Source organism: Artemia sp. Qi Xiang Cuo, chromosome 14 (assembly GCF_049724085.1).
Source record: "Artemia sp. Qi Xiang Cuo chromosome 14, ASM4972408v1, whole genome shotgun sequence".
NCBI lineage: Eukaryota > Metazoa > Arthropoda > Branchiopoda > Anostraca > Artemiidae > Artemia > Artemia sp. Qi Xiang Cuo.
Genome location: NC_142807.1, coordinates 4,464,045 through 4,484,038, shown reverse-complemented (window position 1 = coordinate 4,484,038; position 19,994 = coordinate 4,464,045). Strand labels below are relative to the sequence as shown.

The 19,994-nt window shown below is 32.6% G+C and overlaps 1 protein-coding gene across 1 annotated transcript in view; it reads left to right on the top strand.

Annotated features, from left to right (window-relative positions):
• CadN (neural cadherin) overlaps positions 1–19,994 on the top strand; it is a 217,471-nt gene that overhangs the window by 100,802 nt on the left and 96,675 nt on the right. Inside the window, exons 13-16 of the mRNA XM_089100597.1 lie at positions 200–315; positions 5,543–5,707; positions 10,477–10,614; positions 14,368–14,554. Coding sequence (XP_088956723.1) covers positions 200–315; positions 5,543–5,707; positions 10,477–10,614; positions 14,368–14,554 — 606 coding nt within the window. The remainder of the gene's footprint in view (positions 1–199; positions 316–5,542; positions 5,708–10,476; positions 10,615–14,367; positions 14,555–19,994) is intronic.

The window sequence follows — 19,994 nt, the reverse complement described above, 5'->3', positions numbered from 1 at the left end:
CTCCCTCTCTTTCCTTTACTCTCTTCTCTCTCTAGTGCGTCTGCATCTCATCTGCATAGTTATTCAAGTTCTATATTAGAAACAGTCTAGATTTCCAAAATTAGTATAAAAATTTAAGATTAATTATTTAGATTTATATTAACATTTATATTTATATTAATTTTATTAAGATTAAGGTTAATTTTTCTCTTCCTTGCAGCCTCACGAATCCGCTATGAAATCACAAGAGGGAATATCGGGGGAGCCTTTGCTGTGAAGAATATGACAGGCGCTATTTATGTTGCTGGACCTTTAGATTACGAGACAAGGAAAAGGGTAAGCGTTTTCTATGATTCTCTTTTTTTAAATGCGTCATTGCTATTGCAGAGGTTCAGCCACTGGTCCCGTAGTCAAGGTTTCTGAACAATATTAACTTTTTCTTCTAGGATATAAGAAAAAGGAAGAAATTGGTGCTTAAAATTATATTCCAGAACACTCTCGGTAAAGAATATCTTTAATTGTCTTTGGGAGTGGGATTCACATCTTCCCCCAGTGTGCAGGTATGGGACCAATGGTTGCCTCGGTTTCACTAAGTATTAGCATCATCAACTGCTTAATATAAGAACCAGGCGATGTTTTTTTTAAATTTCTGAGTCATTTTACGTTAGTTGGCATGAAAATGATTACTAGGAATATTTTATTTTTTGGCTCATAGGTCTTTTTACTAAATCTTACTTTTTTTTTACAATCTGTCGTAGTAAAAAAAAAATTCTAGACCATTGTTTCTCACCCTTTAAAGTGTCCCTTCCTCCATAAAATAGGATAAAAATAAAGTCAGTCACCTCTCAAAGCCCTTATAACACCTAGTAATTTGAACCTAAATGGAGGAGGTCTTTTTTACATTTTCTACTAGTCTAAGGGGCAACCATGATACTTCTTGGTTTCTGAATGCTAAAAAGAATTTAGGCCTTCTATACAGCTAATCGACCCGCGCTTAATTCTTTAATTCTTATTCTTTTCTTTTCCTAGTAGGAAAGTGGGAGCCCCAGTCCAGGGGAAGAGGGGGCAAATAATTTTTTTTAATGAAGATATAGAAAATGCGCTTGTCAGAATCTGTGGGGCGGGGGGTTATTTGGTTCTTTTTCTATCTTTTTAAATTCTGAGCGCCAGTAGGGTTAATTCATGTGATGTGGGGGGGGGTGGGGGTAAGTGAGTTTTTCAAATCTAGATGGGGACATTTTTTTCCAATTTTTCAGTGAAAATACCAAGAAAAGTATTTTCAATAATGATACCCTAAAACAGGTATTTTCAAACTAGTGGATTGATAACAATCGCAAGATTTCTGGTGGGTTATGGGGCCAAAGGCTACGCACCTGTATACGACATCTGAAAAAATAAAAAAAGGAAAATATTCCCAATTACACTTGTGGTTTTGTTAATAGTTCTTTCAGTTTATAGCTAAACTATAGTTTAATTTACTTAGTTAATATACCAAGATGAATGCGACAAGTTCTGTACTCAATCACTATTTATGCGACTAGAAAAGTTAAATTATTTTTGTATCTTGCAAAATTCAGTTCTTTTGGAGAACATCTATCCCACTAATCAATTTAGACCTGACTTAATATAGCGAGCAGACATATCTCGGTCTATCAAAATAGAAAAGTTTCTCTTGTGGATAAACCTAGTTAGAATTACATGGCATATACTGAAGTAGAAGTGATAGATTGGAACATATCCATTCAGGTTTTCAGATATTACTGAGAACATCAAGGATTTCTGCTGGTGTGATATTATGAGGGGAAAAGACAGACAAAACAAAATAAACTAAGCAACTCGACATTAGTTCGAGAGAGTGCAGAACAATGTGAACTGCCCTGGTATCAAGGGGCCGTCTACTTTCAACAATTGTATTCATCAGGGGGCGTGCCACGCGCAGCAAAATTTTATTTATGTGTAGTGCAAAGAGGTGTGATGGTAGTGGGCAATGGACGGTGGAGAAGGGGTGCTCCGAGATGTACACCAAGGGGTGAAGAGTGGATGAATCTTTGGCGGGCATTATATTTAGTTTGTCTGTCCTGTACGTTATTGTGTTACATTTCCTTAGTGTGTCATTAGATTGATAAGTACACTTTTAACATCTCTCTCTCTCTCTCTCTCTCTCTCTCTCTCTCTCTCTCTCTCTCTCTCTCTCTCTCTCTCTCTCTCTCTCTCTCTCTCTCTCCTCTCTCTCCTCCTCCTCCCTCTCTCTCTCTCTCTCTCTCTCTCTCTCTCTCTCTCTCTCTCTCTCTCTCTCTCTCTCTCTCTCTCTCTCTCTCTCTTTCACTCTTTCTAACTATTCCTAATTCAAATTATAAATTAGTTTAATGTCATAGCAAACAAGCTTAGTCTATAGTTATAAATTCATTCCATGAGGAATTTCATTAAATAGTAATTTAAAAACGGTGACAAATAGTTCTTATTCGCTTCATGTAAGCTGTCGAAAGAACAGAAAATCTCCGTATTTGATTTATATTTTCTTTTTTCTTTCTTTTTGTCGATAGCACAGCGTTTGGCTCCTTCTCTGTACCAAATGACGAAACAGAAAAATTGTTAACCTCAGTTTTTTCTGTCGGCATCGTTGTCGACAGAAACGGTAAACCGAACATTTGAAAATTTTCTTCGGAAAATGTCGTTTGGAAATTGTCATTGGCTGAAATTGGACACAGTCATTTGGCTGATATTTAGAAAATGTTAGCTTTAATTCAACAGACAAAACTAGAATCGGACGAAGCCGTAGAAAAGTATTCCTAATTTATGTTTTCATTTTTGACTAACTTTGAAACAACGTTATTTTTCTACTAGTTATAATATATCTTCTTTTCTTTTTTATTATTATTTTACTTCGATTTTCTCCGTTTTTTTTCTGTCGACATCGTTGTCGACAGAAACGGTAAACCGAACATTTGAAAATATTCACTGGAAAATATCACTTGGAAATGTCATTGGCTGAAATTGGACACAGTCATTTGGCTGATATTTAGAAAATGTTAGCTTTAATTCGACAGACAAAACTAGAATCGGACGAAGCCGCAGTAAAGTATTCCTAATTTATGTTTCATTTTTGACTAATTTGAAACAACGTTATTTTTCTACTAGTTATAATATATCTTTTTTTTTTTCATTTTTATTATTATTTTACTTCGATTTGCTCCGTTTTTTTCTGTCGACATCCTTGTCGACAGAAACGGTAAACCGAACATTTGAAAATATTCATTGGAAAATGTCACTTGGAAATGTCATTGGCTGAAATTGGACACAGTCATTTGGCTGATATTTAGAAAATGTTAGCTTTAATTCAATAGACAAAACTAGAATCGGACGAAGCCGCAGTAAAGTATTCCTAATTTATGTTTTCATTTTTGACTAACTTGAAACAACGTTTTTTTTCTACTAGTGTTAGTATATCTTTTTTTCTTTTCTTTTTTATTATTATTTTACTTCGATTTACTCGTTTTTTTCTGTCGACATCCTTGTCGACAGAAACGGTAAACCGAACATTTGAAAATATTCATTGGAAAATGTCACTTGAAAATGTCATTGGCTGAAATTGGACACAGTCATTTGGGTGATATTTAGAAAATGTTAGCTTTAATTCAAAAGACAAAACTAGAATCGGACGAAGCCGCAGTAAAGTATTCCTAATTTATGTTTTCATTTTTGACTAACTTGAAACAACGTTTTTTTTCTACTAGTGTTAGTATATCTTTTTTTCTTTTCTTTTTTATTATTATTTTACTTCGATTTACTCGTTTTTTCTGTCGACATCCTTGTCGACAGAAACGGTAAACCGAACATTTGAAAATATTCATTGGAAAATGTCACTTGGAAATGTCATTGGCTAAAATTGGACACAGTCATTTGGGTGATATTTAGAAAATGTTAGCTTTAATTCTACAGACAAAACTAGAATCGGACGAAGCCGCAGTAAAGTATTCCTAATTTATGTTTTCATTTTTGACTAACTTGAAACAACGTTTTTTTTCTACTAGTGTTAGTATATCTTTTTTTTTTCTTTTTTTTTATTATTATTTTACTTCGATTTACTCGTTTTTTTCTGTCGACGTCCTTGTCGACAGAAACGGTAAACCGAACATTTGAACATATTCATTGGAAAATGTCACTTGGAAATTTCATTGGCTGAAATTGGACACAGTCATTTGGCTGATATTTAGAAAATGTTAGCTTTAATTCGACAGACAGAACTAGAATCGGACGAAGCCGCAGTAAAGTATTCCTAATTTATGTTTCATTTTTGACTAACTTGGAACGTTTTTTTTCTACTAGTGTTAGTATATTTTTTTTTTTTAATTATTTTATTTCGATTAAATTTTGTGCCTTTTAAAGTACGAACTCCGACTAGTGGCATCCGATAACCTGAATGAAAACTATACGACAGTGGTTATTCATGTCAAAGATGTGAACGATAATCCCCCTGTTTTCGATCGTCCTACTTATGAAACACAGATAACCGAGGAGGATGATAGAAACCTTCCTAAACGCGTTTTACAGGTTAAACATTCATAGTATTTACCATTATCCCTTACAACCTGAATGGCTTACTTTTAGTTTGACTTGGCGCCTGCGCCAATTTTGAACCTTGCTCGATAGCTAATGTGGATTATACCCGGGTCATATTGTAGTCACACTTGTCGGGTTATAAAAATTACGTACGACTATAGCGCCAATTATATTTATCGCTCGTAATTTCTCGGATTGAACGTTGTCCAATATTCAAGCATAAAATTGGGGATTGGCCAATCAGAGTCAAAAGAAAAGACGTAATTTCTGAACTAGAAAAGATGGAAGTGGAACAGTTGTAACAGGGATCTTGCAAAAGATTCAAAGACATAGTATTTTTGGAGAATAGTTGGGAACAAAGCTAGCTTTTCAAACCAATTTCTTGTCATTTTTATTATCTGATTCTGAAATACAAATGTGACGCTAAAATCCAGAAATAAAAAAAGGCATAAAAGCATGTCATTCATGAAATTTGAAATTCGAATCCACGAGTGTAACTATAGTGCGACTCGGGCATTATTTTCACTTTCTAGTGTACTTATGTTCTTGCAATATGTTCCTTCTACTGTGTCATACGACTTTGCCATACTTAAAAACCCCAGATTATTTTTACTTTGATAATATCGTCTGTTCGTCCTAGCAATAAATAGCTACTTTTTTTTAATTTGAAAGCATTGGACTAATATCAGTTTTCAAAAGTGTAGTAAAGAAAAAGTTTTGGGCTCTAAATTCCATTTTTTTTTTTTTTTTTTTGTGAATATAATCCTATTCAGTGGATTTATTTCTTTTCTAATGTTCATTTTTTGGGACTATTGCAATATCATTTTCCATTCTGTATGCAGATAGATTGAATTTAAGCCATTACTACCTGTATTCATCCTTGAGCTTCTTATTTTATTTATGTTTGCATGACATTTTTTGTTAATTTTGCATTTTTCTTTTTCCCGCGCATTTGCCTCTCCATTGCACTTTTTTCTGTTTGCTGCACTTTGCTTACGTACAGTATGAACTCACCTTAGTGGCCTCTGACAGTTTGAATGAGGTGGTAACCACTGTCACCATCAATGTAGCGGATGCTAATGACCTGCCACCTAGCTTTGAACAGTCGACCTATTCCACCACTATTCAAGAGGAGTTCAGCGACCCTCTCCCATTTAAGCTCCTGAAGGTATGCATGGCTCCCTAGTCAGACGCATGTTTTTAACTAGTACAGTTTTTGCTTCTATTTACTGCTTAGTTTTACTGTTATCCTTCTTTTTCTGTTAAATCTGTTTATTCAAAGCTAAACAACAAATTGCGTAAAGGGAATCACCGAGAAATCTAAGAACTTTTTTCCACTTCTCTGTTATTAGCTAGCAATTTGTTTACGAATAATTTTCTGATAGCTCGTAGAAACCAAAGCTTTAACTAATATTCTACTGTTTAATTTTTCTGTTTTACGGATATGCTTCTTTAACCCTCAGAGTACCATGGACATTAAAATGGAAACATTTTTCGCCACCTGGCTCTATCTTAGGTTTATTCATACCTGTCACAAGGATTTTTTTTTTTTTTTTTTTTTTTTTTTTTTTTTTTTTAATGAAATGTTAGAGGTCAGTTTGTGGGCGCAAAAAATTTCACAAGTGTTTCCAAACCGAACTGTGAAGAATCATATGCGGAAACTAATTCGGTAAATCGGATAATGCTTTTAGCACTTAAAAATTCAAAGATGTTTCAGAAACCTGCAAATAAATTATTAAGAGGCATGTCTTGAGTATTCCATTCCGCAAAATTTTCTTATTCATCCTCCATGGGGTGGTATAATTGTTTATCTTGTATCTACCTCTAACCAAATTAGCCAAGGGTGAAACAAGGGTGATTTCAATCTGCCTTTGTTAAATTTGAATGTGTCATATCTTCATTTCTTTCATTGGTTCCTGAAGTGGAACAATAAATTTAATATTTGTATTAATTTCACATTCATGGTGCATACACTTCTTTCCAATACCTATTGCTTATAAGATATTAAGGTTAACCTATATTTTACTCATGCAGTCAATGGATTTTTACCCAGTTTTTCGCCAGTTAATGGCTGCGTTTTCCTTCTGCTTCTGCAATCGGGAAAGTTACACTTTCCCGAGCTCCATTATTAAATGTCTTTTCGCTCATTTTCTGATGATTGTTTACGTACATTCTTTATTTTAAAAATTTGCGGGCGCTTGTATAAAGAAAGCCTTCATTAAAAATTGAACACCCTGTTTTTCCTAATTTTTTAAGACGTATATGGTTGTGTAAATTTCGCTTAAACCATTCAAAGAATTAGTTTTATTTTTTCACGTCCTTGATTCTTAACATTGTTTTATTCAAAATTAAGCAGCTAACAGCAGAAAGGGTTCTCCGCCGCCGGCCAATTGCTACGGTACCAAGACCAGTGATAATGGGATCTGATTTTCTGATTTATTTAAGTGGAACCATACACAACCAAATGTGTATGTATGTGAACCTCTCCCATTTAAGCTGTTGAGGGTATGCATGATATTGACTCCTTATCCATTTGCATTTTCTAACTAGTACAGTTTTATGCTTTTACTCTACTGTTTCAGCTGTTTTTCAAAGCAGTTTTTCGGCTGCCCCGACTATATCCCACCCAGGACTTGTTCTCCGATTTTGGTATTATCCCTTTTGAACAAATCATAAAAAAATTAAATTTATCCCTTGCATACTCCGCTTACCATAAAAACCTTCCTCCCCAATTATTATCTTATTTTAATTGAAATAATTCTGAAGGCTTATGTCTCCGTTCATCCAACCGTTCCTTTGTCGTCCCCAAGTGTGTCTCTAGCTCCGCCCAGCGATCCCCCATTTATAAATCTATACTTCAATGGAATATAATACCCTCCAGTATCGAGCTATCCACAAGTATCTGCACGCTTTATAACAATGTTACTAAACTTTGATATTATTAATCTCTAAATTTTTAATCAATTTGCTTTAATTTACCCGTGTTTTCTCTTTTTTTCTGTTTTTTCTTTTTTTTCTCTCTTGTTCATTTTCAATTTTTGTTGTTGTTATGGTCCTCAACAAGTTCGCTTCCAGGATCCTTATTATTATTGGTGTTATGTTTCATCTTTTTTTTTATTTCAATAAATTGAATTAATTGAATTAAGATCAGTATTATCAACTCCTTTAAATAAGATATTAAAGAACCAGTTACGAAGAATATAGTTAACTTGTCTACCTTATCCACACTCAAGAACTCAATGAAATATGTTCACGGATACCTTGGTAGCTATGGAGGTCTAATTAAGATCCCTTTCTCTAACATCCTTATTTAACTGTATTTTTAGCCTGACTCCTTTGTACCAGATAATACTTTAAGTTGTGATTTTCAGTTTTGTATTTTATTTCCTCCATAATGGTGCGGAAGCTTTTCTTAATTAAATTATACGCTTTTGGTGGTCTTTTTATTGCCTTTTTATTATCAATAGACAAAAATTTAGGAATCTTTTCCTTGTTCTTAACGAGCCATTCTTAAACTAGTGTTGCAATGAAAGGAAAGGCTTCTGTTATGAAATATGCAATTCGGCAAATTGATGGATTGTATGTGAATGAGATTGGGCCCTTAGATTTCTTTGTGCTCATTGAACTCACTTTATATCTTTCATTTCTAAAGACCAGTTCCCTTAGTTGAGCTTGATGTAAATTACTGACAAGCTAATTGTTTCCGCCGCCCCCATTGGTTGCTAAATAATATTGAGAATAATTTGTTATTGAGGAGACTATTAACGATTATTAACAGTATAATTATTAACATATTATGGAATTATTATTCCCAATATATTATTCCAAATATAGGAATAATTACTAATAGCATAAACACATCTAGAACATGTACAAAAAAGGCAAAACTTTAGAAGACAAGAGATCTCAAAAATTGTTTCTTAGTGAAAAAATTATATATTTCTGTTTTAAATATTGAATTTTTCATGCTAGTGCTCAAATCCCCCAGCAAATTTCTTAATCGGCTTTTCGTTTTGTTGGTGGTGTTTACCAACAACTATTGGCAATAATTTTTTCGTAGCCTACGCAAAATTACGCTTTTTCATAAGACATTTTTGACAACAATTGTTGTTGGACAAATGTGGTTCAATACCGCTCTCTAGGGCTATAATGAAAGAAAGGCAGAGGTGGCTAGGGCACGATGTTCGGATGAAGGATGAAAGATTGCCGAAGATTGTTCTTTTCGGCCAACCGTCTAGGGCTAAACGGAAAGCAGGTCGTCCCCGTCTGGGGTGGGAGGACATCATAAATAGTCTTAATCTTTACTGTTTTACTTTTTTTTACTAATTTCTTTACTGTTTTACCGTCTTTTACTTTAACCATTATATCTTTTTATTCAAAACTAAACAAAGAGCTGCATAAAGGAAATTACCGATGAATCTAAAGGATTATTTGAAAAAAAACGGACGTGAAAAAAAGTCAGATTTTTTAATCTGACTTTATTACTGTTTTACTTTTTTTACTAGTTTCTTTACTTTTTTCTACTTTCTTTTCGTTACTACTCTTTCGAATCGAATAATAATTTCCAATCTCACTCCTAAAGGTCGTATCTGATTTTTTTTTTTATAAATATAAGATAATTGCTCAAAAATCGTTTAACAAGCTTTTCTCATAAATATACAACCAACTTTGTATTTTTTCCATTATACTTTACAATAGCACTACTCTTTTGTTTGCTGCTTAATTAGCACTCCTGTTGTACAATATTAGCGTCTGCAGTTTTAAAATGTTTTTAGTGGGCTGTATATTCAGCAATCAGCTGTGGGGGAGGGGGGCATTCTTCTTTTTTTCGCTTCTTGAGCAGCACTCCCCTTTTAAAATGTTAACGTTCGCTGTTTGCTCTTGTAATGGGAAAATATAGATAAGATATTATTACAAAGGCCCGTGGGCCGTAGCAATACACACACACACAGGCACAAAACTTCAAATAACAACAAACCAAAGAAAATACTCAAATCAAAAAAAAAAAAATACACGCAACAGGGTGGATGTTTTAACCGACAACAACCATAATAAATTACACCTTTACAAACTATCTCCTCAAACGTAATTCCCTATGTTTAGCCCCTGTACGAACGAACTTACACAGCTGTTTAGTGGCTGGGGGTGGGGGGGTAGTGAAGCTTTGCGCCTTTAGTAATGAGATGTGTAGCTATATATGATTGTTTAAAGTGTTTTTCATAGTTTTTTATATAATATTTTTTTATATATTTCATAGTTTTTTATATAGCTTAATTCAAATGTCCCTCCTTCATGTTACCTTCTTTTTTTAGGCACGTTGTCCAACAGATTATGCTGCTAACTATTCACATCTTTGTCGATAATTTTTTCTTTTATTCTTATGTTTATATTTTATAGTATTTACTTTATCTTATAGTATTATAGTATATATAATATTATAGTATAGTTTATTTTCAGTATTTATGTTTTATCATTTATATTATGTTTGTATTTATAATTTTTTTACACATTTATGCATATATATATATTATGCATATATATATACATTTATGCATATATATATATATATATATATATATATATATATATATATATATATATATATATATATATATATATACTACATGATAATGGTAATAAGCTTACCTTAGCTATGGATGTCAGGTATTGTGTTATCTTGGAACAATAATTTTGACAGGACCTGTGCCTGTCATCATCAGGTTCAAATTCAAATTCAAGAGTCTTGAATTTGAACCTGATGATGACAGGCACAGGTCCTGTCGAAATTATCGTTCCAAGATATCACAATACCTGACATCCATAGCTAAGGTAAGCTTATTACCATTATCATGTATAAGAGTCAGGTTGGCCTCAGAGAATATAATATATACATACTAATATTATTTTGATAGTTGATAATATCTTTATTTTATCTAGGTCACTGCTACAGACGGGGATAAAGATAGGCCACAGAACATTGTTTATTTTTTAACGGGTCAGGGCATTGATCCAGAAAACCCCTCCAACCACAAGTTCGACATCAACAGAACAACTGGAGAGATTTATGTCCTTAAGGTTGGTTGCTTCTGCTTTCTCTTTATTGATGTAGGAATGCAATTATTTGTGATTTAATAAAACAGCATTTATTTACCCTTCAGTATAACACGTAGAGCAAATAAAATAAAATACATAGAAATAAACAATCCTCTAAAAAACACAACTGAAAAAAAAATGCAATAAACGCAAAAAATAGACCAGCAAAAGAAGCATCTATAAAAATATTGCCAGACGATGCTTGGCCCTGAGTTGGACTTTGTCACCAAATTTTTTTCCAGCATTTTGGGTACTGATTTATTTCTTCGTGGTTTTTCACACAGTATGGACTTGAAATCAGGTGCACTTTTAGGGGTGGGGGTGGGGAAGGATGAGTCCCACCTCTCAAAGTTCCAAGGTATTAGATTTATCTTAGTTTAATTTATCTTTTATGTTTGCATTTGTCTGCAAACTGGATGATTTGACGGCATATTCTTTATATCTCTCCTCCGAACTCAAAACCCAAGCTGCACCCCTGCTTGACATATGTCTGGTTCTCTCCCCCCCCCCCCGCCACCTCCTTGATTTAAAAAAAAAATCACTTTATTTTGCCTACAGTGAAAAAAAACGAAATTGCACCCTTCCCCCAGATTTTGAAAACTATATCCTGTCAGCCCCATCCCCCTCTGCATACTTTTTCCTGAATTGACGCCCCAGTGCTGGGGTAAGATCGTAGCAGTTTGTTTATCATAGCATAGTATTATATGCTTCATTTTCTCTGAAAAACAAGCTATGTCCATTTCATGCATATTATGAAGATCCAAATGAAACACCTTGTAACAGTGTAGTGGATGAAGCCACGCCTGAAAACTGTCTGGCTGCTGTTTGATCCCGACTGTTGCAAGGAATTATTTCAATGGGATCTCTATTTAGATTAATTTATTAGATTAATTTTATTGTTTCACCGGAATTATTTCCATCTCCCACTCACGATAATTTTTGCTCCTTTTAAGTTTTAACAGCACTTTTCTTCAATTACATTTAAGAATTCGAGTTTTTCTACCTGTTTTTTTTTTATATAATTAGTTCTGTTTTAGTTTTTTTTATATTTCATGTAAATAGGGCTCTACTTCTCCCATAAAAGAGAGGGGTTATCCTTATTTGCGAGGGTCAATCTTATACTTTGAATTATTTTTTATAATGCTGTTGACATTTGTCAACAGCATTATAAATCATCTTTGTCACAACGTTGTGACTAGTATTTTGTGAATAGATAACTTCTTCCGGGTATTCTTCCGGGTAGTATTTTGTGAATAGATTACTTCTTCCGGGTATTTCACACCACGAAGGCGTGACAAACATTTCTTATTGGTGTAGGGGGAATTAAGAATGTATACCAGTAAAAATAAAAATAAAAATTTAGTAAAAATGAACCAATTTGAACTCAGGTGGAGGTAGTGTTGCATAACCTTTGCCTTATGTAAACGAGCTATTATATGATGGCAAAATCAAAAGAAGAAAGCTTTTGGCTTATCTGGAAAATATGGCCTATTTCCAGTTGTTTCTTTATTGTTGAACCTTCGCCTCGTTCAGTTTTGTTATATTTTACTTCCGTGATTTGTTCATGGGGTAGCTACGCATATTCGTTTTTGTTCTTATTGGTACTGAATTTAGGTTAATTTAATTATGTAAATTTATATTTAATGAATTGATATTTGGTTTATTAGTATATTTGTTTCATTAATATCATATCAAATTTGTATTTAGTTAATTTAAGTTTGATTCAGTTTTTAACAAACATAATAAATCTATAGTTTTATGATTTTTTTTTATTCGATTGTATTCTATTGTGTATCTCGTATTTTATTTTGGCTGACAGTTTCATTGCAGTTTGGAGGAGAAGAGATGAAGTTTCTTTAATTCGTACCCTCAATAAAACAAAATTATTTATTTATTAATTAAATTATTTAAGCATTAATTTATATAAATCAAATAAATTTATTGAATTTAATTTCAATGCAATAAAAATTAATTAAATAACATCCGAGGGAGCTTATTCCTTACCTCGCCAGACTTCTGCTCGACAAAATTTTGTCTTAGTTCATGACGAAGCTAAGATTCACGAGGAAGCTAAGCTAAGATACTGCTTCAACCTAAAAAGACTCAAATTTCTTCTCCTGCATAAAAATTATTGGATAGGACTTTATCCTGGCAAGTTGTCAAATAATATATTTCTTACTTATATAAACAAAAATAATTGAAAATACATGGTAGCGTATTATTTTTTTTTTTTAGATAAATTCGTTTATTTTCTTCGATTCACGATAAACCAAATCGATTAAATATACACAGCCACTACTAGAAGGTCGTCAGATCCATGTGTAGTGGCTCAATTAATTAATTCAAATCATCAACAATGTAAAAATAAAGGCAACAAATATGAAGATGAAGAAGAAGTTAAATCCTCCATAAAAATTTTTGAATAGGACTCTATTCTGGCAAGCTGTCAAATAATATATTTATTACTTATATAAACAAAAATAATTGATGAAGAAGAAAAAAGCAAAAACAAACACGGTATTCGCAAGGGACCCACTCACCCCCCTCATTTCGACTAAGGAGAAACTTTTTAAACTTTAATTTTAAGTAAAAAAAAAACTGATTCGTAGCCCCTGGTGCTGTCCGAGAGGCTGTTCCAGAGGGTTATAACCATGTTACAAAACGCATGGTCAGACCTCACTATATCCCTGTTTCCTAAATGGAAAGGCATTGTGGAATAACAATTATTTGTCTATATATATTCCTTCAACTAAAAAAACACCGTTATTACATATTTCCATTTTAATTATAAATGGAATTGCTTTGTGAAATAAGAAATTATTTATTTATTACTTTTCTTGCTTGCTTTTTTTAAACTAAAATTTTTTACTATTTCTATTTTACTGCCTCTTCTCCAATCTCTTTTCCCTCGCCCTAATTTTCACCATAGCCCCTGGATGGAGCTCAGCCTTACGGGCTAATACTCTCCGCACTTGGTTTTCTCTTAATTAAAATATTTTACCACCTCTTCTTTTATCACTTCTATTTTTAGTATACCTTTGCTACCCCTTTTTCACCCTCTTTTCCTTCATCCTAAATTAATTATAGCCTCTGGATATATATCAGCCTCATGGGTGATCACAGTAGGCGTTTACAGTATTTGCTCAAGATGAAGGGGGTGAAAGCTATAGAGGGGGTGAAAGGAGTGAATATTATGTTTATTGTTTTATTATAAAAATAAATTGGAGTTTGTAGAAACGGGCAAAACACTTTTCCAATCTTAATTACAATTTTTAGCATTATTATGAAACACATGATACTTCTATTTTAATAGAAGTTTCCGTAAATTATGGTCTCTTTATCTCAAGTCTCTTTACTACTCCCTTTCCAACATCTTTTTTTTTATCCTAAAATACTCTAGCTTTCGAGTAGAGGTCAGTTTCCTGGAGGACTTCAGGGGCGGTTTACGGTATTTGTTCAAGTTGAAGGAGCCAAAGGGTATAAAAAGAGGCGAAGGCAGCAAATATTATATATATTTTTTTAATTGGAAAATTGGAATTATATAATAACAGAGAAAACTATTTCACGTTTTTAATTAAAAGTTTAAACCTTTGCTAGCCTTACTCGTAAGCCTTTACTCGTATGTGCATTTTAGTTATAAATTGAAAGGAGGCGAGGTCTAAGAAATTATTTTTACTTTTTCTGCTATTTTTTTCTATTAAAATAATGTACTAGCCCTCTTAAATTTATTTATAGCCTCTAGATAGAGACCAGCCTCATGGACGACCACAGTGGCGGTTTACAGTATTTGCTCAAGATGAAGGTGGCGAAGGGCTAGTTGGGTATGCTGATGTACAAGTAAACCTAAAGGACATAAACGACAACGCCCCAATTTTCCCACTTGGTGTTTACTTCGGGAACGTTACTGAAAATGGAACAGCTGGTAAGTCAAATAGGCTTAATTTCATTCCCCATTCGCGATATCCTTCAGTATTAAACCAGATGAATTTTCGTAGATGTTTGGGTTTGTGTACTCGGGATAGAAATAGATCCGCACAAAACCTTTCTCGTGGGTTAGGGGAGGCAGGGCTATAGGAAGAAAAGGGCATAGACGTGTGAAGGGGAGTTGCCTCCCAACCCCGAATCTATGAAATTTTCTTGAATTTCTGGGCATTTCTTATTTCAATTATCGAATAAAATTTGTTTTTACAATTCCTCCCCCCCCCCTTCCTCTAAAAAAAACTCCTACGTACATGTCTCGTCTAATCCCATGGCTGTCCAAAATTAAGACGTTCATTTCGATTTCTGTTAAAAACAAGTTAGGTGGAGATTATATATTTCCATCATTCGGAACTCCATTGGGATTTAATTTAATGTTTTCCTCGTCATTATTTTGTGTTGACCCTGTTCTAGTTTACTCCAAACATATGGATTTATTGGCTGGAATCAAAAACTGGTTGTGTAATCGAAAATCAAAGTCCTTGTATTTTTCAAAAATTGAATGAGTTGCAAAAGTACCCCTTTTATAAATTGTGACAGAAATGTTTGATTTTAAAGAAAAAAAAGACAGGGTCCTTCTAAACATGAAGATATATATATATATATATATATATATATATATATATATATATATATATATATATATATATATATATATATATATATATATATATATATATATATATATATATATATATATATATACATATATATATATATATATATATATATATATATATATATATATATATATATATATATATATATATATATATATATATATATATATATATATATATATATATATATATATATATATATATATATATATATATATATATATATATATATATATATATATATATATATATATATATATATATATATATATATATATATATATATATATATATATATATATATATATATATATATATATATATATATATATATATATATATATATATATATATATATATATATATATATATATATATATATATATATATATATATATATATATATATATATATATATATATATATATATATATATATATATATATATATATATATATATATATATATATATATTTTCTTCTGATTCCAATCGATCTAATTCCGCGAATCTCAATGATTCTTGCCGTCTTGCCAGGTATAACACAAAAACCGACATCGAGGGACACTACTAAACTAAACTTCTTCTTTCCTCATCTGTTCCTTGAAGCAAAGGTTCTTTCCTCATCTGTTCCTTGAGCTCTTGAAGCAAAGATGATTTTAATAAACTTTTTCTTAGTAAAAACATTTTTTTTCTCATTTATGCTATGTCTGAGAAAGTTTCCGGAGTATAGGTTTTGTTTCTGGAAAGTTTCCGTAAAATAGTTATCGTATTTGTCCAAAGTCTTGGGTTAGAAAATCGTGTTTAATTTTTTTCTAGAAACTGCGTTGGAACTTAGAATTAGAATTCCAGGAAAAATTAGAATTCCCGATAATTAGAATTTATCACTTTTGTTTGTGTTTTTGTACAATAAATTACAAATTCAATGGTAATTCTTTACCGCCTTCACCGGGTGGCATTCTTTTAGCACTCATACAGAGCTTCTGTGCTATACATATATTATAAACGATATTATGCCCATGATTAAGAACCCTTTTTTTAGAGAAAACCATTTTTCATTCTTTCCAAACACACAAAGCTGATCAAATATGTAAAAAAAATTATTAATTGAATAGCTAAAAATGGACCATCTATGGCCCTTCGCTATTGATCTGTTTGAAGCTTCAAGCCATCAGCTCATAGATTTTCTAACTACCTTTAGTTGCAAACTCGAATTATTATTGTATTTTACAATTATTGTATTATATTTAGTAATTAATATTTAAGCAGTTAATTATTCAATTTTTAAATTATTGTTTAAATTGTATTTCTTTATATTAATTTCAATTAAACTAAGGTATTGTAATAGTTAAATTAATCACGCTATTTTGTCATGTTAACTATTTTCATAAAGAAAGAAAAACGAGCAAAAATTAGGTTTTTAAAGGCCAAATGAAAATACTGAAAAAACACAACAAAGTTAATATTTCGAGAGTAAAAACGCCTCTTTCCTTCAGCGCGAAACTAAATAATGTATCCAAGGAAAGTGCCGAAGAAAAAAAAACAACAAAAAACAAACGCGGAAAGTCAATGTGAAAAGAACCAAAAAACCGAAGAAAAAACGAAAAACTTAAAAGATGAATAAAACTAAATACAAACGGAAGATTATAAGAGCTAAAACCAAATACCTAACAGTCATGAAATTGAGCTATTCGTCAATATCCGGGATTTGCACAAAATCGGAAAAATTATGAACTGCCATCGACGGATACTAGCGAACAACTGAGAAATAAAAGAAAGGAAAACATTTCATTCACTCAAAACAAAACGAACCAGTAATCAAACAAGCTGGAGAAGGGAGTCGTTTTATTTCGGATTTGAAAAAAATCTTTTCTTGCAGACACCCTTTGAGATGTAAGAGATTGTTCCAATCTTTCGTTTTATGAATAAGGAAGTTGTTCAAGATTTATTTCAGGGACTAGTAAAGTATCGGCTTCTCTTTTGAGAAACCCGAAATACGACTCGTTTATTCTTAAATCACCAGAATCTCTGTTTAAAGCTAGACCTAAATGTTGATATTTATAAATTTCAACAGCTTCTCTGTAGTGCTGGACAATACCTTTGTCATGCGAAATTAGGCTAGTTCAGGCCAATGTGGTTTAAGAAATTATCTTCGTTAACTATTTTACATTTTCAATTTTATATTCAAAATATCCTAAATTTCGGACCTCTGTGGTCTGTGACCAGGTTTGCCAGAAACACCTAGAAATTGCTCCTGAAGAGCTGGGACGTAGCTCCAGCATCTTTATTGGGAGGGGGGGGGGCAATTCTTCGCCATATTTTCGCTCCAAATATGGGGGGGGCAATTCTCCCCCCCCCCCCCCAACGACACCCCTGCTGAAGAGCTTACCGAAAATTTATCAAACACCGAACTACTACTAGAATTTGTATTTCTGTATACGAAGTTACAGCAAAAGACGTGTCTCCAAACTTTTGTGGTTTCTAGGTTGCTTTAAAATAAAAAACTTGCCCGTGGCCACAATAATAGCACTGCCCCTAAGAATGAAATTTGCAGAAGATGAAAACAAATTCTTGGATAATTGTTGGGTTTTTTTTCGGAATGTTAGTTGTCAAAAATAAGAGTTTTACAATATAGACATATCCTTCTCTCTTTCTTTATCTATCTTTTTCTTTCTTTCTCACTCTGTCCCTCCCTCTCTCTCTCTCTCTTGTCTCTCTTTATCTTTCTCTCTCCCCCTCTCTGTACATTCCTTTCTCTGTCTCTAAACCTGTTTTTTCTTTTTTCTTTTTTAATCTGAATGTAAAGCTAAAAGAGTGTAAAATAGGATGTTTGCTATTTGTGCATTTTTGCTATAAAATTTTCCAATTTTTGATAAGCTTCAGAGTGAGGGTCCTTGACAGATAATATTTGTCAATAAAGTAAAAACTTATGTACCACCCATCGTTCAAATGCATACATGTAATACAATTATAATAATTATTCTAAATACAAAAAAAAACTAATTAGCTTTACACCAAAGGCTAAGCTTGTGAGTTTGAATTTAAAACAGTTACAGTAAAAAGCAATTACATTGCAATTACAAAATTGCGAAATTATTACCAAATTACGGAAAAAATTGCAACAGCAAATTATAATAAAAATCGAAAAATAATCATAAATAAATTGAATAAATGTATTGCACTGCAAATTTTTATGCTATTTTAGAAAATAAAAATTAATGGGCGAAACCATATACATAATGAAGCACAAACAGCTAAATAGAAACAAAACATTATGTATCGTGGCATGGAGCAATTAAGCAATTTTATCGTTTTATTTTAAGTTTTCTTTTCTGATTGTTTTTTGATATCTTAATAACTAGAAAAACAAAACTATCAAACGAGATATGAAGTTAAAACTAAATTATGCTAAACTAATCACTTATTTCAAGAGCAAACTTATTCAGCAGCTCCGTACATTACTCAACTTTAACTTTCTAATATTATTCAAACAGTTTTGTAACCCGTAACTGATTTATATAATAAAATACAACTGATTTTATGGCTGCTTCGTTTCACTTATTTTGTATCAACAGATAAATGACAAATAAAATAAGTCTGAAGGAAAAAACTTTTATATATAGTCTATGGCTATATACAGCCCCATTGGATGAGGGGGGGTGGCTAGGACGCACTTACTACTACGGTAGTCATTATTATGTTCGAAAAGAACATTCAATAGGGAAACAAATAAACGTTCAAATAGGGATAAGTCCATTTATTAGACAGTGAGAACAGATGCAAAATTCTGGATGTTTCTACCACATATGCGGCGATCGTCATCAGCAGAAATACTAAAACATTAAAATTAAAACTAACATATTCATATAGAACAATATAATAACTTCCGGTTCATTCACTAGATTTGTTTGAAAGGGATCCATAGCTGGGTTCATCCAAAGTCTTGAGTTATTTCTTCTTTAAGTTTTCCTAATGCAAGTTGAATTTCTAATAAAGGTGGCAAAATCTTCTTTGTCTTCTAATTGCAAAACGAATGCTTTTGAGTTAATAGTTATATACTTGATCGGTCACATCTCCCCATATATACCACGTATTCTTTCGTAATAGCTTAATATTACGTTTATACGTGTTATGAGTGCTATGAGTGCTCTTGAATGCATGCGTATAGTATATAGTACGCAAACCATAGAAAACGTTAATAGGCCGCGTTTTGGGCTTCCTTTTCCTGCCAGGTTCTTAGCTTCATTGTTTCTTCCGGCGCCTTCCGGAATCCAGTGTGAAGGGGAGAATGGAAAGCCAAAATTCAGTGTGAAGGAACTATTGGAGTGTAAGTACCGCTGGCACCACTTATTGGATGTTTAACGTACGGGGGTTACCACTTTTAAAGGCAAAAATGGCGCAAAGAGTTGCTATGCCACTTACTGGAGAGGGAGATCCCTCGTCGGCCCCAAAAATTAGTGGGATTTCCGCGGTTACTCCAACGGTTCCGTATATACCAACGTGATCAGATGGTCTATGGCCACATTTAAAGCCAAAGTTTACCGATAAGATTTCTAACTAACTCTTTTAGATTCGACTTAAGCTGAAAAGTTAAAAGAGTACATAGTAAAAAAAGCTTACTGTATTCACAACACGTTGTATATAAGAACTGACTAAAAAGGACTCTTTCTCCCAGCCCGCTAACCGCGTTCTGCGGCAGGGGTTACGAGGGTGGTAAATGAATCTTTCCAGCCAATCCTAGGACTTACTAATTTACTGATCAACCT